The sequence below is a fragment of the Canis lupus genome, chromosome 1 (genome assembly GCF_011100685.1).
Source record: "Canis lupus familiaris isolate Mischka breed German Shepherd chromosome 1, alternate assembly UU_Cfam_GSD_1.0, whole genome shotgun sequence".
NCBI classification, from domain to species: Eukaryota; Metazoa; Chordata; class Mammalia; order Carnivora; family Canidae; genus Canis; species Canis lupus.
This window is the reverse complement of record NC_049222.1, coordinates 84,053,590-84,081,526: the sequence shown is the minus strand read 5'-3', so window position 1 is coordinate 84,081,526 and position 27,937 is coordinate 84,053,590. Positions and strand designations below refer to the sequence as shown.

The window sequence follows — 27,937 nt, the reverse complement described above, 5'->3', positions numbered from 1 at the left end:
ATACAAAAGATAAGGAGACATGGTAAAAATATTACACCTCATTAGGTATGCAGGAAAATTGAAATTAAAACAATGATTCCTCTACATTATAACAATATTTTTTTGTTTAGCCTAGCAAATGATTAAAATAACTAAATGGTGACAAGGCTGCAACATTGGGACATTCGATTAAGCAATGTACATAAACAGACTATGATTTCACTATGCTAACGCAGACAAATACTCCTTGCATTATGAGATAGAATATTACGCAGCCATTAAAAATCATACTTACATTGTAGAGTGTAATTTCCTTTGGCTATTTCTGATGGTAGGCATGGGGATGTGTATGTCTGTTATGTTCTATATTCTATGCTTTTAAATTTGGTTATGTTCTATATTCTATGCTTTTAAATTTGGTATAAAAACTTTGTAAGTTGAGAAACAATAAAAGTTACAAATATTTATAAATAGCAATTATTTGAAAAGTATTTTTGGTGTGTAAAGGTGGGTAATGTATAAACTTGTATAATTTTTTTAAAGATTTTATTTATTGGGATCCCTGGGTGGCGCAGCGGTTTGGCGCCTGCCTTTGGCCCAGGGCGCGATCCTGGAGACCCGGGATCGAGTCCCACGTCGGGCTCCCAGTGCATGGAGCCTGCTTCTCCCTCAGCCTGTGTCTCTGCCTCTCTCTCTCTCTCTCTCTCTCTCTCTCTCTGTGACTATCATAAATAAATAAAAAGTATTAAAAAAAAAGATTTTATTTATTTATTTTGAGGGGGGCAGGGGCAGAGGGAAAGGGAATCTCCAGCAGACTCCATGCAGACCACAGAGCCCAACGTGGGACTCAAATCTCATGACCATGACCAGAGACAAAAATCGAAAGTCAGATACTTAACTGAGTCACCCAGGCGGCCCCAACTTGTATAATTTTAACTAAAAATATATGGAAGACTAAATGGAAAAAAGAACAAAATGTTCACAGTGCATTCTGACTTATGACATTTTTTCTTTCTTTTCTTTCCCTGTTTTATTCTTTTATTTGGATAAGTGAGTATTCTGGCCTAATTCTCAATAATGAAAATCTTTGATAAACAGAAATACAGGGTAGGGGGGAAAAAACCCAACCCAGCAAGGGAGGGAATCTCATCAACAGTTTCATGGCTGACATGACCATATGCAAAAATTAAGAATGATCCCTGGTCTTACATGGAGCCTGGAAGAAGCAGTGATTATGCTATAAAGGACTTAGCATTCAGCTGCAGAAGCACTTCCCAACATAGTGTGAGACATCCCCTCTCTAGAATGTATCCCAAGTGGCATGGATTGAGAAATCCTCCATTTCTTCTTTCTGGGAGCTTGGCAGATAGGAATTAAAGAACAAAGAGGCTGATATTTTCCGTGTTTATTATATCGTGGGTAGGACCCTCTCTTTCTTACTTCTGCTATAAATTCAACTTCTGTAACTAAGTAGAGGCTTAATAAATGCTTCCTGACCTTCTGGAACCTGCAAAACGAGAATTGGCAGAGACGATGAGGGAAAGAGCACAAAATATATGTATACTCCCTTCCAAATATGCTTAATTAGAGCCTCTCCATTTAGTGCAGTGTTTCATCTAATTCAAAAACAGAACAGTCTGAACAGCAGTAATGGAGGCTCATTAAGTTCCATTAGCAGCAGTCACATCAAATGGACACAATAGAAACCAGCAACTATTCACAGCAACAGGTAACATTTGACAGTAGAGACTGGTTAGACAAATAACCTGGTCACCCTCACATCGGGTTCTCTTGCTTATTTTTTTTTTCCCTAAAGCATTATGTCCCATGAGACATATTTTAATCATATTCCTCAACTACCACCTATATTAATTTAATCTAGACTTTCAGTGATTCTGACATGTAAAATAAATTCTTAGAAGTTTAGTTTCCCCTGAGCACAATCTGAGGGTGGGGGGGAAGACCAATATAACTATTGTTTAACTGTGGGTCCTTGGAGAAGATGTTTTAAAATAAGATTATAAGGAGTGTAATTATAATCATCATGATAATTGTAATATTCTCTGAGTTCTCACTAGGTGCCAGGCATGTTACAAGCCTCTATAGTATTATTTTATTTAATCTGCATAACAACCCTATAATGGAGGCATTCCTATTACTCCTTTCATAAAAGAGATTAGGTCGCGTGGCCAGTTACATGGCTAGAGATGGAGTGAAGCTTGGAACCCAGACAGTCTGACTCCACAACTAGTAGCATGAACCCTGGCACTCTGGCACCTCTGCGCAACTCATCGGAGATCTAGGCAAAGTTCTCACAGAGGCCTTAGAAGCGTGGGAAGTGCTAAACAAATTATGCCAACGTTTCCCATGCTGGGGGTGCTCACGAATGTTTCTCAATAAGGTTTCAAAGTAAAATGATGACAGGATGTCAGGACCTGCTCCAATGATAACTTTACTGAGTCACAATATGACTTGTTTTAAAATGTCACATTTCCCAGGGACACCTGGTAGGCTCAGGTGGTAGAGTGTGCAACTCTTGATCTCAGGGTTGTGTGTCCGAGCCCCACATTGGGTGCAGAAATTATTTAAAAAACTGAATGCAATATTTCCAAAATATAACATGCTTAAATGGAAAAATATCCAATTAACATCTTACTCCATAGAACAGAAAGCAAGAAATGCTGGTTTGTGTTGCTAGGGTCAAAAAGTAGCCAGTGTTCCAGAGAAAGGGGGACATAAAACAGCCTAATACTTCTCTATTTCAGGTCTCACAACTCACTCACTTAATTCTGCAAGGATATAGGTGATCTCTCCTTCACAGGTAGGCAGCTGTGCAAATATCCTCCTAATCTCCTTTCCCTTCCTCTTCAAACTAGCTCAAGCTACCTCAGGGAAGTCTTCTTCCCTCCCTCTCATGCTTCCATTGTGAACTCCCCAGAGATGACCTCAACAGGGCTGACCATGCAATTAGAAGGCTGGTGAGGTAGCTCTAGCATGAGGGAGAAATGATGATGTTTTGAAAAGTGAAATTAGGCATTCATAATCAAATTCTAGAACCCATGAAAGCCTCCAGAATACTATTCAGAAGATACATAGCCATCTACCTTCTACTCCTTCCTCTACCCAAGGAAAAGACTCAAGAGGGATATAATGATATATGATGATTGATGGTGCTGGTCATATTACAATCACCTCCACCACCACTACTACTATTACTGAATTACTTGTTCATAAATGTCTAGTTCTCAAGTTTGCACGCTGGATCCATTTGACTCATGACACTACCATTTCCTAGTTTTCCTTATTCTCCTCTGGTGGGTTCTGGTTAATCTTCCCCATAAGCTCCTCTTCCCTGCTCTGCTACACAGGTGTTGGCACTCCTCAGGGTTCCACCTTCAGCCCACTGAGCTTCCTCATCCTTCTTGCTTCCTGGGCATAATCACTTCCCCTGTCATGGTTTTATTTTCTCACAAGGGGCAGATGACTCCCAAATCTCCTTGTCTAGTTCAATCTTGGCCTCAGGACTTCATAGCCTCACATATAATGCCTCCCAGAAATCTCTGGCTAAATGTGCCACAAGAGTCTCAAGCTCAACAAAGCTAAAACTCATTGCTTGCCCCTTACCCATGTTTTTTGCACATTTTTTTTTCCTATCATGGTGATGCCATTTTTCACCTAATTACCCCTGCTACAGATATGAGAGTCATCTTGGACTCCACCCTCTCCCTTGGCTGCACGTCCAACCCCTAACTCCCCTCATGACTCACCCTTTCTAAACATGCCTTGATTCATCCCTTCTGTTATGGTCTGAATGTTTAGATCTCCCTGAAATTCATATGTTGCATTCTAACCCCCCAAAGGTGATGGTATTAGTAGGTGGGGCCTTTGGGAGGTGAATAGGTCATGAGGGTAGAGTCTTCATGAATGGGATTTGTGCCTTGAAACCCCACAGTGCTCCCTCACCCCCTCCGCCATGTGGAAGACACAAGAGAAGTCTGCAACCCAGAAGGGGGCTGTCACCCAACAATGTTGATCTTGGATTTCCCAGCCTCCAGAACTGTGAGCAATTACTTTCTACTACTTACAAGCCCCCCAGCCTCTGGCACTTTGTTATATATAACAGCCCAAATTAGACTCAGATATGTCCTTTCAAACCTACCATGGCTGGTTTGGCTAGCCCCCGTCACTCATCCTCCTGCTGCATCAACCCCTGCTATCTCCATACTTCTGATTCCGACACCAGGAATCCACACTGTAACTGAAGGCATTTGCCTAGAACTTAAATCTGTCCATATCTGACCACCTAAAAATCTTTAGTTTACAGTGCAAAGGAGGGGCTTTCTGTGACCTTGTCCTCATTCATAATCTGGGGCAAGGAAATACATCTCATCTCATGTATTTATTCTCTTTTTAAGTTTTGAAAGAAAATATGTATTTAAAAAGAAATCACACTCACAGTTTGGGGAGACTATTGTTACTTTCGCTGTACCCTTACTATCGATCAGCACTCTGCCACATAGTCCATCTCTGTTACTTCATGCAATCCTCACAGTACCTCTAAGAGCTAGGTCTATTTTTGGGTGCATCTTACACATAAGAAAACAAAGGCCAGAGTAAATTTGCCCAAGTGCACAGAGCCAGTAAGTGACAGAAGCAGGTCTTTACCCGGGCTCTCTAAACTGCTATCTGGGCATGTGTTTCCTAGGAAACAGAGAGCCAGGCTGGCCCACAGGACTCAGCGAGCATATCCACCAAGGAGGCAGAATGTGCAGTAGAGGAAAAAGGTAAGAAAAGCTCATCAAGCTCTGGCCTGAGTATATTATTTAAGGAAAATAAAATTTGTGTGCTCGCAAACCTTTATTTGATATCTTTTCCTCAAAATAAAATTTGGTCTGACATTCAACCAGCCACCTAAATACACATTTACATAATATGACACCAATTGAAAAGTCCAGAAATATGACTTCTACCCATAGCAAACCATTTAGGGAGTTCTTCACGTAATTCAATTTTACAGAGAGCCACATTTAAGGATTCACTGTCTATCCATTTGGACATCAGAAAAAATATATGCATAATTAGCTATAACATTGTATAGTCAGGTCCGTGTATATTCGAAAATAAAGGAACACATTTAAGTTCTGTCAATTTGCTTCTGGGTACAAAAAAATTCTGTGGGTTTTTTTGTTTTTTGGGTTTATTTTTTTTAAATGCGTACAGGCATACCCTAGCTGCAACCTCTCTGCGGGACCCCTGCTGGGGGTGTCGGGGGGGGGGGGGGGGGGGGGGGGGGGGGGGGGGGGGGGGGGAGGTGAGGAGCCCAGGCATCAAGGCCTTTCTTGTGGCCAATCGCCTCTTCCCTCCTGCTCCTGCGATTTCTCCTTTGCTGGTGAATCATCTCCAGGACCATACACATTTCTTTTGTTATCCCCATGTAAAAACAAAACCTCACCTGCCCTTGTCTCCCCAGTGCAACCAGCACGTAGCCCTACAGCTTCTCCAGTCCAACCCACCATTGGTGGACACACACTGTTGCCACGGGCATTCTCACTGGCTGTTCCTGCAGCCAGGGGACCATCCCACTGCATATCTGGCCTACCTCCCTCGGGTCTCTCCTCCAACTCCTCCATGACCTCCCTGGCCCAAGTCAAAGAGAGTCCACTCAACACCACCACTGCCTCCCACCCCCGCCTCCAACTCTGGCAGACCCCTCACTACCATCGAAAAAATGCAACTAGATTTTTTTCTTCATTGCTCTTTAACTGATATTAAATTGCATATTTGCATGTGTTTCTCTGTGTATTACTTCTCCCCTGCCCCCTGACCCCTCTGCCTGCACACACTAGTCTTATGAAGGCAGGGACTCTTGTCTCTTCTTATTCACTATCTCTTATTCACTATCTCTGGTGACTAGAAGGGCACCTGGAACATAGGAGGTGCTCAATAAATACACATCCATTATGGAAATACTATATGCTACTAGACAAGATTGTAGAGCACCCAAACCTCTAGGTTTTGAAAGTCCATCTTTCTACTTCTTCAGACATTCTTAGTAGAATCAGGTTTGGGGGGAATGCCTGGGTGGCTCAGTGGTTGAGCATCTGCCTTTGGCTCAGGGCGTGATCCAGGGTCCTAGGATCGAGTCCCACATCGGGCTCCCTGAATGGAGCCTGCTTCTCCCTCTGCTTATGTCTCTGCCTCTCTGTGTGTCTCTCATGAATAAATAAATAAAATCTTTTTTAAAAAATCAGGTTTGAGGAGCTGGAAAAAAAAAGACTTATCTTTTACCTTTCTGATGTTACTCGGATTCGTTCCTCATAGCTATTATTCAGACTTTCCGTCTTCTCATGGAAGTATATTTCCACACACTGCTCTTCAAAATCATGAAGTCTTTTCAGATCCTCCTCACTCAGATAGAGTTCTATGTAAATAAGTATGGCACATAAAAAATCATTATTTGTCTTTAATAGGAAGCTGATACAGAATAAGAGTGGCTTTTCTTCCATTTGTGTTGAAAATAAAGTATAGCTTGTGTGATAAACTTTGCTGCTTCGTCACACCAAATTCCTAATAGTAATAGAGAAGCACTATGCAGAAACAAATAGAAATACCAGTTTGGATCTTTCCTATTATTCTAAAAACAGGAGTGGGGATTTGAAGATGACTCATGAGGAACACTTTCTGTTCAATATGCTCATAGGGTAGACTGTATCTACACATTAACCAAGCTTCATTATATTTATATGCATATGGGGAAAGAATCACATTGTCATTTTTCCTTACCACCTGTTTTGTCTATCAAAATTACATAAGCAACCTGTAGGTTAAAATCAAGATAAGATCAAGTTGAAGTCTGTTAAATTAATCCAGCAAGTGTAAGAAAGTTTCACCTTGTTACACTGAATTTGTATATACACTTGAACCTTGAGCAACATGAAGTGTAGGGGTCCACTTGTATGCATTATGGTTCATTTTGTTTTGTTTCGTTTTCCCAGTAAATACAGTAAAGTGATGTATATGTATTTTCTCTCCTTTACTATTTTCTTAATATAAACCTTTTCTCTAGCTCACCTTATTGTAAGTCTCAGTATATAACACATACATTACCCAAAATATGTATTAATTGACTGTTTATGTTATCAGGAAGGCTTCTGGGCCACAGAAGTCTATTAGTAGTTAAGTTTTGGGGGAGTCAAAAGTTATACACAGATTTTTGAGTCCGCAGGTGGCTGGTGCCCCTAACCCCCATGTTGCTCAAGGGTTAACTGCATGAAATTACTCTATTGGAAGCAGAGACATTATTGCCAGCCACTGGCTGAGACTATCCACTTTCTTTGACATAATCATAATTAACTCACAAAAAGACACATTATCATGATGTTACAAAGCTAACACAATTCAATTGTCAGACTTCAGTGATACATTCCGTCTACCACCTTTGGCCCTCATTCTGATCTAACAGAAAAGTATACTGGCTTATGAACAAGTTTCTAACACTTGGAAAATATATAAATGGTGTTGCAAAAGGTTAAAAAGGGAGCATTCTCTTCCTTCAGTGGTTTCACTTAAATTAGGAAAAAAAAACCCATCAGAGTTCCTTCAAACTTACTAGAAATCCAAACATTTCATCATTTTCCAATAAAATGAGACAAAAATATAAATTTTAAATTGAAAAGCGTGGCAAAGAGAAAACAATATTCAGCCATAAAAATATGTCCACAATTGCAATACACAATGTTTTCCGATCTTATGGTGTGAAAGAATGCTCAGATACTGAAAAAATCCAGTAACCACCCCCCAAAACCCTAAATACTCATTTTCATTAAGGAATCTCTTATGAGTGAGAAATTTTACAGTTATCAAGATTTGATCCTTCTGTGGATTCCTGAAAACAAAACCCAAAGACCAATCAATTCCAGTGACAGGTGCAGCTTGCACATGTGGAGCATTCTTGTGACTCTCCACCAGGTGGCACTGCTGCCCCATATGCAAACGTCAATCTTCACTAGAGGATTGGAAGAAGTTTTACAAAAATTCAAGATTTTTTCAGAACTCAGGATGAACACACCTCTATCCATCAGAAATTTACTTGAGTTATATACAAGAATCTTCCTATAAGTGCAGATGAAGGTGAAGCTAAAATCTGGCCAAATCCCAGCCAATTCCAGGATCTCTCCCCTGGTTCACACTCTCCTATTAGATTACAGTAGTCCTCAGCCAATGCCTGGGATGGCTCTCTATTAGAAGCCTAAAGATTATAATATAATTATAAGCCTTTAAAGTGACTTCCGTTGTAGGGTGCTGGGTAGGTCAATCAGTTAAGTGGCCAACTCTTGATTTCAACTCTGGTTATGATCTCAGGGCTGTGGGATTGAGAGTGGCATGGGGTTCCACACTCAGTGCAGAGACTGCTTGAGAGTCTCTCTTCATCTCCCTTGCTTATCCATCCCCCATCTCCTCTCTCTAAAATAAAAAATCTTTTTTAAAAAGTAATTCATCTGTGCTTTGCCTTCCTCATATAGTCTGAATCTATGGAGGGGATGGGTGCAGGAGGGAAAAGAAAAGTAAATCTCCAAAGTGACTTAAGAAGAGAAAAATACCTCCCTAAGCCAATTACCAGCAGGAACAAAAGCATATCATCCTATCAACCTTGTCATAACACCTGTCCCCTTAAAAGCCCAGGGAAATGGAAGAGTACACAATCCCTTATCTGAAACTCCTGGAACCCAGTATGTTTTAGAATTCAGAATTTTCCTTTTCTCCTTTTGGAAAAATAATATAGTGCATATGCCATAAATGAAGTAAAACCCCTAACTGAGGGGAGGGCAGCACCCTACAATCCAACACATTATTTTTGTAGCAAAACCAATGAATATTCATGCTACAACAGATAAAGAGAATAAACGGCTTCACAGGAGTCCCATCAGCCTCTTTTGTCCAAATGAATCTGTAACTTAAGAAGAAAAAAAGCTTTCTGTTTTCAGGGATATTTTGGATGTAGGAATGGAGATAACAATTGTGAATTTATGCCACCCCTTTTCTCTATGTGTAGGAATTATCTAGAAATGGGCCTGGTACCAATTGTGAAATTGCTTGAGAGAAACTACAATAGGTCTGTAAAACCACAAAAAGAAATGCTCTATTATAACAATTAGTGTGAGAGTCATAGCATGCAGTGAAGATGTGGATAAGCAAAATGAGCTAGGAGACTCTCAAAATAGGCAGACTTAAGTATGGCAAAAAGAAGAGAAAGAAGAAGAAAAGGAAAACAAGAATCTACGTTTCTGCATCTTGAATTGAAAATATGAAACAACTATACAGAATAACCTCCATTCTCAGTAGATTAGGAAGCAGAGAATCAGGACTCTGGTTAATAAGTGAAGCCGAGTCTGTCTTATCAATTTCCCTCAGTCCACGAGACCTTCTGTGACTCCTTTCTGTTTGGATTCCATCTTCAACAACAGGCAATGAGTACGGTTCACTGTGACTGCTCCCCAGGAGTCACTCTGATGAACTCCCAGGTGAAAGGAGAAAACACAGCTTTTCCAAGTAACATAAAGCCTTTCCACACTCAAGGAGAGATTCTGTTCTTAACCTCTTCCTTTTTTCCAGAGTATTGGTTAATTTCCTCAAAAGGTACTACCACCACCTGATGAGATCAATGTATTTCCTTCCACCCAGGTCTTCAGCTAGTACTCTCTCTCTCTCTTTCTCTCTCTCTCTATATATATATTGAGTGACCCCCCCCCCCCAGAGCCTTCCGCCCTGTGCCCTAAATTGAACTGTGTGTTTTCACCTCAGATCTCCACTCTTTACTCTCATGCTGGTGCCCCACCAATGAAAACTTACTTAATCCAACATCACCCTCCTCTTGGTCATTTGGGGCCTGATGATGGCAAAGCCGGCGAAGGAGAAGACCAACATGGCTCAGCAGGATGAAAGGTGGGGGCAGCCAAGGCTTCTGGTGGTAGGTCATGATGTAGCGATATCGATTGTACTTCCATAGCTTATTGGAGATGGATTTCATATCCATGTAAACATTACTGTAAGTTGTAGTGAAGAGAGGGATAATGTTTTAGTATAGCATCCTGAAACATAACAGATTCTCTATTTTACAACTTTTATGACTGGTTTGCCTGAGATTCTCAGCAATTAGTCAATAAAAATAATAGCTATTGCACTTGTGATTCTTCATCTAACCAAATAAGATGCATTTAATCATCCTCTACAATCAAATATGCTCATAAGAATAATAAACAAAAGATTAAAATTACAATCACAGAGAAAATGCTGATGTTTTAAAAGCAATGAACATATACTGCCCTCTGTCCTATTCTTGGTTCCCCATCTCTTCTCAAAGAAGAAGCTCTTTTTGGTCCAGAATGGTAAATTATAAAATCATTAATGTTTCTAGATCATCAACCTTATGAAGAGATTCTCCTCCTGTCAAATGTGAGAACTGATAGAATAATCCTAGTTAAAATACTCAAGTGAAAGAATATTAATGAAGAAGCGATGGGAAAGAAAACTCAGTTCATCCTAAAATACCAAGAAGCAGAGCTTCTATTTAGAAACTAGATAAAATTGTTTACATTAACTTTACAATGAATATAACCTCTTATTGGTAGGCTACCTTGGATTATCACTTTAAGGACATCAATATTAAAATGCAGATAGTACAATAAATACCATTATAGAACCAGTGATGGAAGTTGTGGTGGGTGGTACAATTATTCTAATACAACCTATCATCCCAAATTACTTAATGTGAAGTTTGTAAAAGGATAGGAGTGGGGAGAGGACACAATGGAATATCTGCCTTAACATTCTGCTTGGGCTAATGTTTAGTTTCTTTAGAGAAAGATGGCAAAGTCGTACTTGAGGAGGACAGCCAAAATTAGCCAATAAAAATACAGGAAACCCTAAACTTGAGCAAGGATAAAGAGAAGTAGGCAGAACTATTCTGGAGAAAGTCAGCTTAGAAAAAGAGGAAGGGGAAAGTTTCACAGAATCCATCAAGTAAATGATGGAAAGATAGAAAAGTGGTTTTTAACAGGAGTTCTCAAAGTGTGGTCTGAATCAGAATCAGCATCACCCGAGGACATGTCAAAAATGTAAACTCTCTGGCCTTAGCCCAGAACTACTGGAAACTGCAGCAGAGACATTATAGTGATCTGTGTCTCAGGAACCCGTCCAGGTGATTCTGCTGCACCAGCAAGTTTGAGAACCAAGATTAAATGCTGCTGTCACTCCAAGTCTGACTACAGCCTGCCCACCAGCAGGTGGCAATCTTCACAGTGTATTTCAGGGTTTTGGTAATTCTCGATATAAAGAATCTGGAATGGACCCCTGGACAAGTAGTCAGATCTGGGTTTCTCAGCTTGTTTGGTCCTCACTGTGTTCCTCTCTAGGGTGAGAGGACTGGTCTATGTGAGGATTTCTTAACCTTTCTTTTGACTCAACCTATCATTTTTGAGAAACAAAAATCTCATACTTAACACTCAATATTATTTGAAATGTGGAAAAAAAATAGCTACATTAACTAAATACCAGTAAATATTAGAAGTTTATAAAAAGAGATGACAGTTATCATATAGTCTTGTGACAAGCAGAAAGGTATGTCTTCCCCCATGTATTTGCAATAGTCATTTTTTTAAGTATTCTGATTTATTTTTGCTTCTCTCCATTATTATTATTATTATTATTATTTTTTTTTTTTTTTACTTAGATCCCATCACATTGATTTCTCTTCTCTTCTTTTTTGGTACTTGGGAAAAATTCATCAGCAAAAAAAGACAGTAAAATATCTTTTCCTTATGGTGCTTATATTCCTGAAGAGGAGACCCATAAACAGGGAAGGGGGGAAGTATAAATAAATTATAAAATATATTTGTATTTATAAGTGGGTATAAAGAAAGAAGAATAGGGGAAACCAGACATGTCAAAGAGATGGCTGAGGGAAAAGGGGCTGTACTTTCAAATGTCATCCTTAGGTTAGGGCTAATGATAAAGGGAACATGTGAGCAAAGACTAGAAAGGGGTAAGAAAATGGATCACACCAGCAGGTGATGGAAGAGCACTCCAGGCAGAGAGAATAGCAGCTACAAACACACCTGTGCTTGTTGAAAACCTATGAGGGGCCAGTGTGATTGGAGAGGAAAGGGTTAGGGGAAGAGGAGTGTGATGCATGATTTGAAAAGCAGCAGGGAAGCCAGATCACTGGGGTTCTCTAGGTCATTGCAGGAACTTTGAAATGGGATGCCACTGAGGGTTCGGAGCAGAGTAGTGACATCACGTGACATATGTTTTTAAAGGGTCACTAGGAGCTACCATGTTGATAAGAGAATATGGGGCCAAAGATAGAAGCAGAGAAATGAGTAGGAGGCTCTCTGGTAGCAGTACGGTGGCAAGGGGTGGTTGGATTGATGATCTGTTGGGAGGCAGAGCCAACAGGAGTTCCTGACAGTTTTGAGACAGAGATACAAGTGGTATTGAGAATGACTCCAAGGCTTATGATCTGAACAAATGGGGAAATGGGAGACTTGACAGAAATTTGTGGTCTTCTCCATAGATTTGGGAATGATGACAAATATATGCTGGGAAAGAGAGGAGATCAAGAGTTTGGACATTTAGAATTTTAGAATTCTATTATACATCCAACTGGCAGTGAAAGTGGGCAGCTGGATCTGTGAGGTTGGAGTTTGAGGAAGAGATGGGGGATGGAAACATAAAGTAGAATTTGTCAGCATTATAGGACACTGACAAGATCAAACAAAATGCAAATAAGAGATGAGTGGGTGCTTCGGTGGCTCAGTTGGTTAAGCGTCTGCCTTTGGCTCAGGTCATGATCTCAGGGTCCTGGAATTGAGCTGTGCAATGGGCTCCCTGCTCAGTGGGCAGCCTGCTTCTCCCTCTGCCCTTCCCCACAACTTGTGTACACTCTCTCTCTCTCTCTCTCTCAAACAAATAAACAGAAATCTTTATGAGAGAGAGAAAGAGAGAGAGAGAGAGAGAGATGAGCAAGGTCTGGGACCAGGGACATTCCAATGTTACAAGGTTAAGGAGGAGATGATGCAGAAAAGCAGACTGAGGGCAGCCAGGGTGGCTCAGCGGTTTAGCGCCACCTTCAGCCAAAGGTGTGGTCCTGGAGACCCGGGATTTGAGTCCCACATCAGGCTCCCTGCTTGGAATGGAGCCTGCTTCTCCCTCTGCCTGTATCCCTGCCTGTGTGTGTGTGTGTGTGTGTGTGTGTGTGTGTGTGTGTGTGTGTCATGAATAAATAAATAAAATCTTAAAAAAAAAAAGAAAAGAAAAGAAAAGCAGACTGAGAAGAAATGAAAAGTGAGCTAGAAGAAAACAGAGACTAAGATACACTGGAGCCAAGTAAAGAAAAGCCAACAAGAACCCCACTGTCAGCTTTCAATCTCAGACACTGTTATTCTTCCATGATTCCAATTCATTGCTTTATTACAATGCATGTTCTCCTTTCATTCTGCTTTTATTAATTTCTCTCCATTTATTGTTTTTTCCTCTTTTCTTGTGCTCTGCTCCCTATCTACCAGTAGTTTCATGCCCATATGTCAAAACTACAGTGAAAAAGGGGGAAAAAAGGAACACAGAAAACCCAAAGGTTTAATACTCAAAATAGATTTTGATTCAAATGAAATCATGTTGATTTAATTTTGATTAATTTTGATTTACATAAAATAACCATATTTAATTAAAATAACCTACTTGAAAAAAGCAATCAACAGGTTCACCATGATGATATACTGTACGAAGAGGTAGACAGCTTGGAGAAACGGAGTAAGAAAAGAACCAGGGGGGCAAGACGGGCGGCTTTCGCAAACTACAAATAAAGAATTTAAAAGAATGAGAGATAAGATGAATCACAGTCCTATGGTTCTACACAAATATTTAGCACATTAACTTAGCAGAATACCGCCAATTTTCGGCATCTTTAAGATCCAGATGAGTATTTTCCAGATTTTTTTTCTTTTACTCTGAATATCCACAAAGGTTTGATTTCTCCGTGATGGCAAAATCCCCTACACACCATCTATATCTGAAGCATAGACTTCTCCATAAATCATCCAGTATGGCTCAAATACAACATCTCGAGCAAGACTCCAAGATGGAAGCTGCTTTGGCGAAAGTATGGCCTTGCGGGCCACTCCAAAGCTCAACAGGACTATGGCCATCAAGATCACAATGTAGAACATGTTTGCTGTCTGCAAAAGAGCAAGGCACAACCAGAAGTTTACCACAGATTTGAAATTTAAAACAAATCAAGCACTAGCATCATTCATAATTACACCTCCAATAATAAGACTGTCTAGTCATTGACCAAAATGCCCTTGTCCATGAAGAGCTGGGCTTCCTGTGGCTAAATCACCTCCTTCTCTCTGTACATGTTTTATGTTGATGTGGTCTATGGAGGAACAGAAATGTGCTGAGGGTAAAGAATTTGTGCTTAAACAAAAAATAGGAAGTATTCAAATTAGTCAAATAATCCTTATTCCTAGGATTATCTTCAGGAGTTGATTAGAGTCTGAGAAACTGATCAAGTCAGATTCATTTCACTTACTAAATGTACATCACCTCAACCCATTGGTTCACTGTGGCAGAGATAATTATGCCGTGAGTATCTTATGAGCTCCTTGGCATTTCTTAGCCTCCCTTCCACAAAGCTGGGACCCTATGATCTATTCTAGCCGATGGCCTCTGGAGTAATGGGAAGTTATTTTACTTCCTGTCCAGAACAGTTAAAAGCCATTGGACTTTCTCCATCCCTCTCATTCCCCATCATAGGAGGTCTTGGAAGCCACATGCTGACATGACTCCATCACCAGGTGGAAGGATTCTGGATCCCTGACTTATAGGGTAGAGGTCAGTCCCCATGAACACTCATTACACTTTGCATTAGGGAGAAATAAACCTGTACTATGTCACTAAGATATGTTAGTTACCTTGGCATAGCCTATCTGGTAAATACCAATGTCACCAAAATCAGAGAAAACATTGCCAGTCTAAAAGTGTAAAGAAAGAAAAATCTGTCTTTGGAGTCCAGAAGACACTCCCTTTTCTGTTCTTCTTTGTTTTCACATTATGATTCTTTCTCTAGAACTCGTCCCTTCCCTGCCAATGGGTATTTCAGAAGGAAGAACCAAAGATGATCTGGAAGTACTGTACTTCCTAGAGGGTGGGTCTCAGGTCCCTCTACAGAGCCTGTTAGAGAAGGGTAACCCACCTGCACAGGAGGCTCAGGTGAAAGAGCCAGGTAGTTCAGATTTGAAACCTGACCTCCCTACTTATGCCCTTGGGAGATCTGCTTAATCTCCATTTCCTTATATGTAAAATGTGGATAATAATTGTACCTATTTCATAAAGTCATTTTGAAGATTGAGTTAATAGGTACAAAGTACTTAGAACTGGGTGTGTCCTACAATATGTACTATTTAAGAGCTGGCCAAGGGTGAGGAGATACTTTAGCAGAAAATATTACTGCTATCCTCACATAAACCTCACCCCCAAGAATTACCATGCTTAGAGACAAATTTGCTTCAATCATACTATCTGGCCCCTACCCAAAAAGTTAATAAGCAGAGGATCCAAATCAACGAGCCAATACACTCTCCTAGGACATTTGTGAAATACGAGTTCATGGTTATAAGGAAAGCAGAGATGAAGTGAGCTGGATGTCTGGGTTTCTGTAAATAATTCTAAAAGTTAAACTTTTGTAAGCCATGAAAGTAGGTAGAACCATCTGGGGTCAAAGGACCCCAGAATATATAAGCAGACCATACTCACCATTTTTGCAATCATGGTCACATAAGGACCTACATGTTGATTCACAGCAAAGAAGTCCAGGAGCCGTGAGAACCAGAATATGATGTCTATGCAGTATATCAGTCTTCCCGCTGTGTGCAAAGGAGGATCGCCCCACCGGAGGCCGAAGCCAACTGAAAACAGGCCAATAGCCACAGTTTCTATCACGTTCCAGTACTCACTAATCCATACCTTCACCTTTTGAGTAAACTTCCCAGGTTCTGAAATACAGACCTAAAAGAAGAAAGAAAGAGGGAAATTTAAAGAATGCGGTATATAACTCAAGAGCCTCATAATAATATTCTTTGGTACATCAAGTGCTTGCTTACAGAGAAATTTGAATCCCACCAAACCTTAGGTCACTTGGATATTTTATAGACTTCAGTTATCCTTGGCTAATGAACTACTAAAATAATTTTAGTAGTTAAACAAGTAGTAAAACAAGTGTGTTTTAATGTCACTGCTAGTGTGAACCAGCAATTTGAAAAACAAACCAGAAGTTTTTTTTTTTTTTTTTTTTAAAAAGAAGCAGCTTTTCCTAGCTTTTATGAATCCTAAGCTAACACAGGGGACCACCAAGACATTTTAAAACCCAGTATTACAGAGGATCTATATACCTACAATTCTATTTTCGTGAGGGATAGCAAAGTGCAGAGGACATTGGTTTGAAATCCACGAATCCTGCAATCTAGTCTTGCTACTGCTATTTAGTGGGTTTTTGAGAAATTACTAAGAATGCAATATTAAAAGTCACTATAAGAAATTACCCCTGCAATAGACTATCAGACAAATTCAAATTTAAAATAATTAACTTCTTTCCCCTGAAGCAAAAAAAAAGGTGAATTCAGATAATGTTTTTTTCCTGAATTGTTTTCTATAAACTCCACAATGGTAACAGGCAAGCAATATACATATAATTACTAAGAATACATTTACTTAATATAGTGGCCATATTAGCTCTGGGACAAAATAAATGTATACAAATGCATAGACATAGAGATATATGCACACTGAGATACATATACATTGATGCATAAAACAAACTTGTAACTATACGTGATTGCAGTTACAACTGCATGGATGCTAATTTTTTTTTTAAGTGACTCATTTGCAAAACTAAAAATGAAAATTTTGTATTGCTTTGTTTTTTGGACTACTTGCCTCAGGGATTTTCAGCTTCAATTTTCAAAGGTGTTTAGTAAAATAATTCAAAAGCTATAAATGAATTATTTACCTACTGCACAACTCTAGTCATTTCTGGGCCTAGTGTGAAATGGAGCTGACAGTATGCAAGCAATGGTAGGCTATAAATATCAATCTTACTAGAAAAAAAAAAAACTTCTGGGACATCAGATAGATGGAGGGCCTAACAGCAATTAGATAGCATCACTCTAAGACTGATAAAACACACTAGGACTTCTACAAAAATAATTGCTTTCAAAGAGCAGCAACCAGAAAAGTATCTGGCAGGGAGTAAGGGTTAAGATCAGAGATTTTCCCCTAAATACCCTTCCTAGAGCAAGCAAATTAAGATCAGCATTGTCTGTCTCACCCCCACCCTTGACCCGCTGTCCGTTTTCATTATGAGCCCAAAATACCTCTTTTCAGAGATGTAGAAGACAAAGGTAGAAGGGATGACTCACCTCCCTGACTTTCTCAATGGCATTGGTGAAGATATAAATGATAACAAGCCACTCCTGCACGCTGGGCTGGGGCTGCATCTCCACCAACACAGTGTAAGTGAACAGCATGAGGAATGCCAAATATGCCATCTATGAGGGGGACACACATTCCCTAGACATGAGTGAGAGTCATAATGGAGAATGCCAAGCAGACACAAAGAGCCAAGCAGAAACACACACATAAGAACTTTAACGTAATAACATGGAAATATAACTGGGACTGATTTTAATCTGATTTTAAGGAAAGCACAAGAGTCTGCAGCTTTCTATTACAGGATTTAATGGAAGGAATGAAGGTCATTGTTCTCAAATGCATGGAAGCGGGCATTGACTCATCTTGTTGGCTCCTGACCAGAATTTCCAGAACTCTGCACATGCCAGCATGGACACTGCCAGGCAATCAACAAGGTGAGAGGGAATCACACACTCTCCCCTCCATCTAAGCATAGAAAACGTGTGTCCCAAGTACAGCAATGAGCAGTATCAGGAAGTACCTATTTTCAAATGTAATGAATTGTGATTTACTTCTGCTTGGGAGGTTTGGGGTTTTTGTTTGTTTTTATTTTTTTCGTTTATTTAAGAGAAAGAAAGCACAAGAGAGAGCACAAGAGGGAGGAGGGGCAGAGTGACAAACAGACTCCCCACTGAGCAGAGAGCCTGACTCAGGGCTTGATGCCACGACCTTGAAATCATGACTTGAACCAAAGGCAGATGCCCAACCAACTGAGCCACCCAGATGCTCCTGCTGGTAGTTTTATGTTAATTAAAACCTACTGGTTAGTAGAAAAGTATTGTCAACTGTGAATCCTTGTAATTAAAAGATTATCGACATATTTATCTGCAGCGCTCAGCATGAGTATTCTAACACATGGTAGACATTCAAGAAATTCACGCTTAATTACTGTTTATATTAAACCTAGATTTCCAATATTTTCAAAGAATTAAGGCACAGTAAGCACACACACACACACACACACACATATACATAGTGATTAATAGCTTTGCAATCTTATCTGAAGTCTTTGTTTTCTTAAGATACATTTCCAGAAGTAGAATCATTGGGCATACACACTTAAAACAGTGACACATATTACTCAATTATCCACCAGAAAGGCTTTACCAATTTTGACCGAAACCAACAATGCATGAGACAGTGCAGTTCTTTAAATAGACAGTGACAGTCCATGATGTTCACTGATCGACAGATGTTTTAAAGGCCCAGATCAACTGAAAGAAGTGTGTGTGTGTGTGTGTGTTCATTCTCAAGGAGGTGAATCATATTATTTTAACCTGAATCCCTATTTCTCAGATCTTTTTGAGCTCTACCTAAGTGTGGTATGTTATTTTCTCAGTTCAGTTCTACATATAGAATAGTTAAAACCACTTGTAACTACAGCTGCGATGATATTTACAGCAGGTGGTGTTCGGGACAGGCATGATGGGTATTGCTGTCTCTGAGTTAAAAACCTCTTGGAGCTACCATCAGAGCCTTTGCAATATTTTGTCGCATATTTACAAAAAGGGTGAAACTTCATCATTTGAAGGAAGATTTGATTTTTGAAATCAAACAGAACTATGTATGCATTTCATAAGTATATGCAATAAATGTTTGAATGAAAAAGTATATATTTTGAAATATGACACATTTAGATAAATATCCTTTTAAAATCATACTTCATATGTTTTAGAAAGACACAATCTTGGCCATGAACAATTTAGAGTATATATAAAGCATCAGAAAAATAAATGCTATTAAATAAATTTGAAAAGCACTCATTACATTTAAAGTGCCATTCATGATTTCTCTGTATCACTGTGATCAATATAAGATGTAGTATTTGTTCATAAATTTATTGTCCTCTAAAATTTTATTGTCCTCTATATATTTATAACCATATGCTATTGAAGATAAAAAGTAAAAGTTTTGCATTTTTTCCTCTGTTATACATTATTCTTACAAATAGAAAATCAACTCAACTGCTGAATTCTTTGCCCAAGATAAGAAAAGAATCCACCTCCATCACTTAATTCTACAACCACTGTTGTTAACGATTGTTCCACAAAGTTTCAAATGCTCCAGTTCCAGCAGAGCCAATGAAAAGCACTCAGGAAAGAAGAAAATGAAAAAAAAAAAAAAAAAAAAAAGGAAAGAAGAAAATGCTTGTTCTTTCACTCCCATAGTAGGAGCGATCTGCTCTAATTCCTCACCTCCCTCCAATCTCTTTCCTACTTTGTCATTCTCGTTGTTGCTTTTTTCCCCCCGTCATGGCATTTCCACATTTTACCACAAGTTGGCAAATTGGGCATATCATTACCAAAATCATCATTAACTATTGTCCAGCATGAAGACTATATTTAATTGCTTCAATGAGACCAACCGTATAAAACCAAAACTTGACAATTGGAGCATTGTAGAACTCATAGATTTTCCTGGTCCATGGAAGGCTTTGGGGATCGCTCTTTGAATCAAAGTGCTGATTTTCATCTAGTTTCTCATCAGGGCCTCTTTCCAAATCATAGTCTTTCTGCAAAATAAATAATCATTTATTGTCAGAGTCCTAAGTAAAATACTGACATTTGAGAACATCCAAAATATGTCATATATATGAATATAATAAATATATTAAAATTAATTGGCACTCACCTCCCAAATTATAATCTTCATCTTGGAAGGAAAGAAAACTATATGTACTGTATAAATCTTTGACTTTTGGGTAAGGAGCACAGGACATGTCTGAAATGCAAGCTTTAGTCTCCAATAATGAAACCTAGACAAACTAAGCATAGTTCCAAGGATTTAAAAATGATCCCTGTTCCTGTTCTGCTTTGTCTCCTTTATCAGTATTTTAGAACCTAAAAATATCATAAAAATCCCCATGAAATCCTTAATAGATAATACAGTTATTTCCATCACAGAGAACAAAATGGACACCCATCAATGATAAATTTTCCAATTCCTAGGAAACTCAGGCACAGCATTAGTTCTAGAATTCCAGCTTTGATAGAAATGGTTCTCCACTCATTTATAGCAGAAGTGCTTTACCTCAAGTTCTTGCACTCTCTGAGCTTCAAGTTTCTTGAACCTCCTGCAACTATTTGCAAGTATTTGTGTTGTACATGCATTTTTCTAGGGAAAGCATCAAATCTTTCATCAGTTGACTCAAAATGTCAGTCCAAGGAGGTTAACCCTTGTCAGTGATGAGCAGTAAGTATCTGTGTGGCAGACAAGTGGTTGTGTGATGGACTACACAGATGTACAGAGAAGAGCCTTTTAAAAGTGGGGTGGGGGGAGAATTGAAAAGAAAAAAAATCACTTGTAACCTGGTTGCTTTAGGGAAGAGAGAACTTACAGATGATAAAAGAGAAGCAAAAGAGATGTTACTCTACTTCACAGAGCTCTGTGTGGTTCTAATTTTTAAATAGGAAATGCATTACTTTTGTGATCTGAAAAAATATTAAAAGAAAGGAATGTTCTCTGATGCTTTTTAGATGAATACATTTCTTCAACCTATCCACAAAAGATGTCTCCCTAGGGTCACACCTGCAAGACTGGTAAGATTTAGAACCCTAGGAATAACTATTGCTTGAATTGTCCATAAAATTGATAAAATGTAATTTTTGAGGCTTCAGGCATCAGGATGGGCTACCTCAGTGCCTAATTAACTGCTGTCACTTAATATCATTTGGGGCTGTGAAATCAGCATTGTGACCTAAGGGTGTAGGAAGTGACCTAGCTCCTAATAGGTCTGAAGCTGCCTAGAGTTAAAATAGCTTAGAACCAATGAGAAAAGTCATCATTTACTAGGATTTTAATGACATCTGTACCACTTAAAAAGACCCCAGAAGGCAATTTCAGTAATGACTATTTTATTAAATGACTTCTCATTATTTTTTCTAGGTGTTTCTCATTAAATCTTATTTACTCTTGACAGTTTGGTATGGATTATAAAGTCCTCACTGAGCCTCTCTGAGTTGAACTCCAAGACATCAACTATCATGGTAAAGACAATGTAAGAATATAAATTCTGGGACACCTGGGTGGCTCAATCAATTAAGGGTCTGCCTTTGGCTCTCAGGTCATGATGCCAGGACCCTGGGATTGAGCCCCACATAGGGCTCCCTGCTCAGCAGGGAGTCTGCTTTTCCCTCTCCCTTTGCCTGCCACTCTGCCTGCTTGGGCTTGCAATCTCTCTCTAGCTCACTCAAATAAATAAACAAATACATAAAATCTTAAAAAATAAAAAGAATATAAATTCAGAATCAGGATGTCCTCCCCTGAAAAAATGAGTGGGAAATATCAGAAAGGGAGACAGAACATGAGAGACTCCTAACTCTGGGAAACGAACTAGGCGGGGTGGAAGGGGAGGTGGGCAGGGGGTGGCGGTGACTGGGTGATGGGCACTGAAGGGGGCACTTGATAGGATGAGCACTGGGTGTTATTCTATATGTTGGCAAATTGAACACCAATAAAAAATAAATTTATATGTATAAAAAAAGAAAGTAACAGTGTGGGCACCTGGGTGGCTCAGTGGTTGGGCATCTGTCTTCAGTTCAGGGCATGATCCCAGGGTCCTGAGATCGAGTCCCATATCAGGCTCCTCACAGGGAGCCTGCTCCTTCCTCTGCCTATGTCTCTGTCTTCCTCATTAATAAATAAATAAAATCTTTAAAAAAAGAAAAAAAAAAAAGGATGTCCTCCCCTTCCCCCACCTTAGAAGAAGGTAAACAAAAATGTTTTACTTAACTTTTATTCTACTCAAATCTCAATATAATCAATCAAACTCTCTTTCTATCTCCCTCCCTCCCTCCTCCATCCCTCCCTCTCCCCCAACCCTCTCCCCTCTCCCCTGTCCTCCTTCCTCTTTCTAACAGGAATCTGACCAGCAGGCACATAGAATAAAATTATAACTATATCAATTCTATTGCAGTTCATACCTATTTCCCATTGTTATTACTACCATCTTTCCCACTTAACAATGTTCTGATAAAACAGATTACTCTTCAACTTCAGAAAAAAAATTTTTTTTAAGATTTTATTTATTTATTCATGAGAGACACACACAGAGAGGCAGAGACATAGGCAGAGGGAGAACCAGGCTCCCTGTGGGGAGCCAAATGTGGGACTCAATCCCAGGACCCCAGGATCACGACCTGAGCCAAAGGCAGATGCTCAACCGCTGAACCACTCAGGTGTCCCTGGAAAATATTTTTTCATTATGGTTTATCAACATGTCTAAGACTAAACTTGTCTTTTTACTTCCAAACCTGCTCCTTTTCCAAAAATTCCCATATCCCTTCAAGATGGCCTTGTTTTAACCATCAAACTTTTGGTCATATTTTCTATCTCCCTTCATCTATGCCCCATTTTCAAATATTATTTGACTCTTCATCTAAGATCTCTCTTTTCCTCTTCATGTCCATTGCTACTAACTCTGGGAAAAGCCTTTAATCCTTCTCCTCTGGATGGGTACACCAGCCTATGCTCTCCCTGCTTTCAGCCTATCTTCTTGCTACATCATCCCATATACTGGAGACAAAGTAATTTTCCTAATGGTCACATCATCTTGCTACTCTGCTTATGTGAATCCACTGGCTATCCATTACCTACAGAAAAAAAAAAAAAAAAAAAAAAAACAGCACATTCCTTCATAGGCTATACAAGAGTCTCCGGGATCTAGCCTCAATCTACTTTCCCAGCTATACCTGCAAATATTCCCTCCTTGTCCCATATCCACTACTACCTGGACTCTAGCCAAACCATAGAACTTATAATGCTTAACATACATCTTGCATTTACTGCCTCTGTACCCCTGTTTACTGTCTATCCTTCCATGGAAATGCTAGTTCCACACATCAAGTCCTAGCTTCATCACCTCATACATGAAGCCGCCACCAATCTGTAATCCTTACCGACTGACACAATTGAGAAGAATCTTCTTCCTCTGGTTAAGTCATTCTGCCATCTTGCTATAATTTGTTCCTAGGAAAGCTCATGCCATCAAAAGTCATGCTTTCAAAGAGTTAGGCACTAGAAAGATTTAAAGTGCTCATGGCAAAGTTCTTTTGCCTGTAGAGACTTCAGTAAGGACTTTTATAAAATCTCAAAAAACAGATGCAGTAGTTGAGTGTATACAGCTTGAGGACAATGGCCTCCCTTCTCCAATTACCAGTTGTGTTTTCATTATATTAATTATCGCCCACTATTACCACAAAGACAAAGCACAAAGATCCGCTAAAAGTACATCTATGTCTCATCTGTCTTCACTTTTCTCCCAAAATATATAACACAAATTGTGTTCCTCAACTAATCAAGCACATTATATTTAATTAGCGTTGTGAAATTACACATTCCATCAAATGCTGACTCTGCCCCTACTTCCTGTTTAGCAAAATTCCAAACACCAAGCAGACAATTAAAAACTATTGTTCTGGGCAGTCCAGGTGGCTCAGCAGTTTAGCACCTCCCTTCAGCCCAGGGCATGATCCTGGGATCCCGGGACCAAGTCCCACGTCGGGCTCCCTGCATGGAGCCTGCTTCTCCCTCTGCCTGTGTCTGTGCCTCTCTCTCTGTGTCTGTCATGAATAAATAAATAAAATCTTAAAAAATATATTGTTCTAGTTAAATTCAGAGACAAAAGAACATCATTACTATGATTATAATTCATTCATAACAGAACAGGTTTGAGACACTTTTTAATAAATGTTTTAAATTGAATAATGCTGAGGTATAATGGATATTTTATCTGATTATAAGCTCCATGGTGACAGGGATCACATCTGCCTTAGTTACCGCAGTGTTCCCAGAACATCATATCTTGTCTGGCACATGGACGGTGGCCATTAAGTATTCATGGAATTAATAAATCAATATGGCCATATCCAAGTCATCCGGGTGGGCAATTTTATAAATAGGACCACTATACCACAGCCAAAGTTTAATTTTTCTGGGAGCTGTGAGAACTTACTATATTTTTTTATCTTAAAAGCACATTATTTGCCATATAAGGAAGGACTTCCTTCTCTAAAAGTTTCCCTTTAAGAATGACTACTTAGTAGCATGCTCTAACCATTTATTGCCTTGAGTGTTTATGAGACCTTACCTTTCCATGAACCCTGTAAGAGCCAAAAGTGAAGTCACATCCACTTGCAAAGTACTATCTGCTACCAACAGACAACATATTTACATGTTTGTTTAAACTGACAACATATTTTATATGTTTGTAGATAGATAGATAGATAGATAGGGAGTAAGTAGGTAGGTATGTACCTAGGTAAGCAGCTTTCTCCATTGTTCATTTCAACAAACTAAATGTGAACATATAAATAAGCAAAATCAAACAAAATATCTCACATATAAAGACTTCATGTTATTTCTAGAGGCATTAAGTCAATACTACATTTCTTATCTTTCCTTAAAAAAATTTAAAATGGTCTAAGCTCACTGAGCATATCATCTAGCCAGTACAATCACAATTGTGACAACTCAATTAGCCCAGCTTTAAATTTTTTTTTAATTTTTTTTTTTTTTTATTCATGATAGTCATAGAGAGAAGAGAGAGAGGCAGAGACACAGGCAGAGGGAGAAGCGGGCTCCATGCCAGGAGCCCAATGTGGGACTCGATCCCAGGACTCCGGGATCGTGCCCTGGGCCAAAGGCAGGCGCCAAACCGCTGAGCCACCCAGGGATCCCTTAGCCCAGCTTTATAAGATAATTGCTCACACATTCCACAGAGGTTGGAATGCACCTGCCATCTTGTATTCTGAGAACCCCAGATAGAACTATCAGGCTTAATAAAGTGAGAGTGGAAGAAAGGGGGAGAGGGTAGAAAAGAAGAATATATATATACCCAAATAGGTATGATAGTCAAAATATTTAACATCTGATTTGATAGAGGCATTAATCAGAAGGGATGCTCACCCAATCACAACAGCTGCCAGCCATACAAACGAATTATAATTGCTTATCTTCCATTTAATATTTAATACTTATTGAGTACATTTTTAAATATTATAACAAATACTTCACAAGTGCAAAAGTATATCCAATAAGACGCTACTAAAAATGCCTCATGAAAGTATTGAGAACCAGGGAAGATGTTCACTACACCTTCAGTAATAATTTTATAAGTAATGATCCAAGCTGAGACATAAAATGAAAAAAAAAAATATATATATATGCAGAGACAGCATACTGGAGACCCTCCAGTGAAGATGTGTTGCAAGAGCAGTATCTTAAGTTACTCAGGAAAGTATATACATCCAGGGACTCACGTGACTTTATTTGGTCACTGGATACAACAAATTAAAAAAGAAAAAAAAAAAAAAACTTGGAGTGGAACAGTGGAGATAATGCAAAATCTAAACCTGAATCTTTAAAAATAAAGATTTTTAAGGATATGAGGCATTCTTCATTGTAACTTTTCTTTTTTTCTTTTTTAAGAGAGGGAGAGGTGGGGGGGGGGCAAAGGGAGATAGAGCATCATAGAGAAGGCTCCATACTCAGTGTGGAGCCTAATATGGGGCTGATCTCACAACCCTGAGATCATGACCGCAGTCAAAATCAAGTCTGATGCTTAACTGATTGAGCTACCCAGGTACTCTTCCTCATTGTAATTTTAGAGAAATAATAACTCTATTTATTCTACTAGTCACAAAAGAAAATGAAAAATTAAGAAGCTGTCAAGATATAATAAAGACTTTCCCAGTTTTGCTCGATCACAATTAGATGCATCATACATGTGGTAGCTGATCATAGATAATACGATTAAGATTGTTAAATAAATTATTTAATAAACAAACTTTAAGAATGTGTATGTTTGTGTGCAGTCAAGACCATGAAAACTTAGTTCACAATGATATCGTACTAACCGTATAAGCGCTTTCTTTCGCACTGCTGGGGTTCTGGTCACCGTAATACCACACAAACTGGAAGTCCTGGGGCTGGGGAACGTGCGACATCTCTGCTCTGCTTTTAAATTCCAATGACAAAATGGTGGGTGGAAAAAGAATACTTATGATGATCTTTAAAAGAAAATAAAGCAAAATAAGTAGTAAGGGTCACACAAGGCACAAGTATTAGTCAAATAACAAAATGAAAATATTAACATACATAAAGTACCAGGCCTATCCCTAATTCAGTTCATACCCTGATTCTATAGATATTTTTTTAATTCAATTCCAAATCTAGCAGTGCCTCCCCTAGAAATAGTCATGAATGCAAGCATATGTGTACAGGGATGTGTAATGCAGTGTTATGTGTGATACCAAAAAAATCTGTCAACCTAAATATCTGTCTATAGAAGGATAGCTGGTGTGAGACAACCTAACAAACAGTGGAATATTATGCAATCTTTAAAAAGATAAAAACACTTTTTAATATAATGAGAAGATATCCAAGTTATATTGTTAAGTGAATAAAAGCAAGTTATATAGCAATATATGGTATGTGATACTATTATTGTACAAAAGGAAATTCAAAAATTAGAAAAGATATGTGCATATACATATATGCATTTAAAGGTTTAAAAATATGTATACACACTATTATTATTTATCCCTAGGGGCAAGGCAGTGAGAAATATTATTTTTCAATGAACATGAGCATATCGCTTCCATAATTCTTTTTTTTTTTTTTTTTTTTTCGCTTCCATAATTCTTGAAAGCCATTCGGAATGTCTTCCTAAAACTCACCAGCCAAGAACTGATGAATTAGGATCTAGGCATGGAGAAGAACTGCCATCAGCTCAGAGATTTTAAGTAAATAATCCAGGCTTCTTTGTTGACTCACAACATTTTGGGGCAAAACATTCAGTTTTGCTTCCTTTAAGTCTCGTTATGCATAGAATTACATGAGGATCAAAATGGTATTAAGTTCTAGGTAAAAAAGGCTTCTAAAAAAAAAAAGGGGCTTCTAGTAAACTGAAATAGGTACAGAACACAGCCATGGGGAAAATTATTCCTCAAACTTCCAGCCATCTATACCCTATCTTGTTCTCTGCACATTTAAAAAGAATTATTGTCAGAGATTGTGTAGCTAGGGGTGGACCCGTTCACTTCTCTGCTTCATCTTTTCTAAGACTGAAATCAATAGATCAAAAGAGAACTTCTTCTAGAAATAATTGTTACTTCATCAATATTTTTAAAAGAGGAATCTAAAAAAAAAGCTAAAAAAACAAAAGAGGAATCTATATGAAATAATTTTTGGTTCACATTTATCCTCTTTTTGCAATCTTATTAGTGGATTTCAAATGTGCTATTTCTTTTATATATTTTGTATATTATATCTTATTTCTTTGTGTTTTCTCTAGTGTGTCCCACAGAAAAATATTTTTAAGAAAGTCATTCTATTTGGGACATACATTTTTAAGTGTACAAAAAGTAAAATTTAAATATATAGTCCTCTATAGCCCTTAATGCTCATGCTGTATCCCCTTTTATTCAGTTTATGA

General features: G+C 38.7%; 1 protein-coding gene across 1 annotated transcript in view; it reads right to left on the bottom strand.

The window, feature by feature from the left end:
• The window catches only part of TRPM6 (transient receptor potential cation channel subfamily M member 6), a 132,955-nt gene that overhangs the window by 40,563 nt on the left and 64,455 nt on the right, over window positions 1-27,937 (bottom strand). Inside the window, exons 18-25 of the mRNA XM_038527064.1 lie at window positions 26,358-26,510; window positions 19,868-20,014; window positions 17,451-17,579; window positions 15,790-16,041; window positions 14,036-14,210; window positions 13,714-13,828; window positions 9,829-10,022; window positions 6,268-6,400 (exon numbers count right to left, since the gene is read on the bottom strand). Of these exons, the coding sequence (XP_038382992.1) occupies window positions 6,268-6,400; window positions 9,829-10,022; window positions 13,714-13,828; window positions 14,036-14,210; window positions 15,790-16,041; window positions 17,451-17,579; window positions 19,868-20,014; window positions 26,358-26,510 (1,298 nt within the window). The remainder of the gene's footprint in view (window positions 1-6,267; window positions 6,401-9,828; window positions 10,023-13,713; window positions 13,829-14,035; window positions 14,211-15,789; window positions 16,042-17,450; window positions 17,580-19,867; window positions 20,015-26,357; window positions 26,511-27,937) is intronic.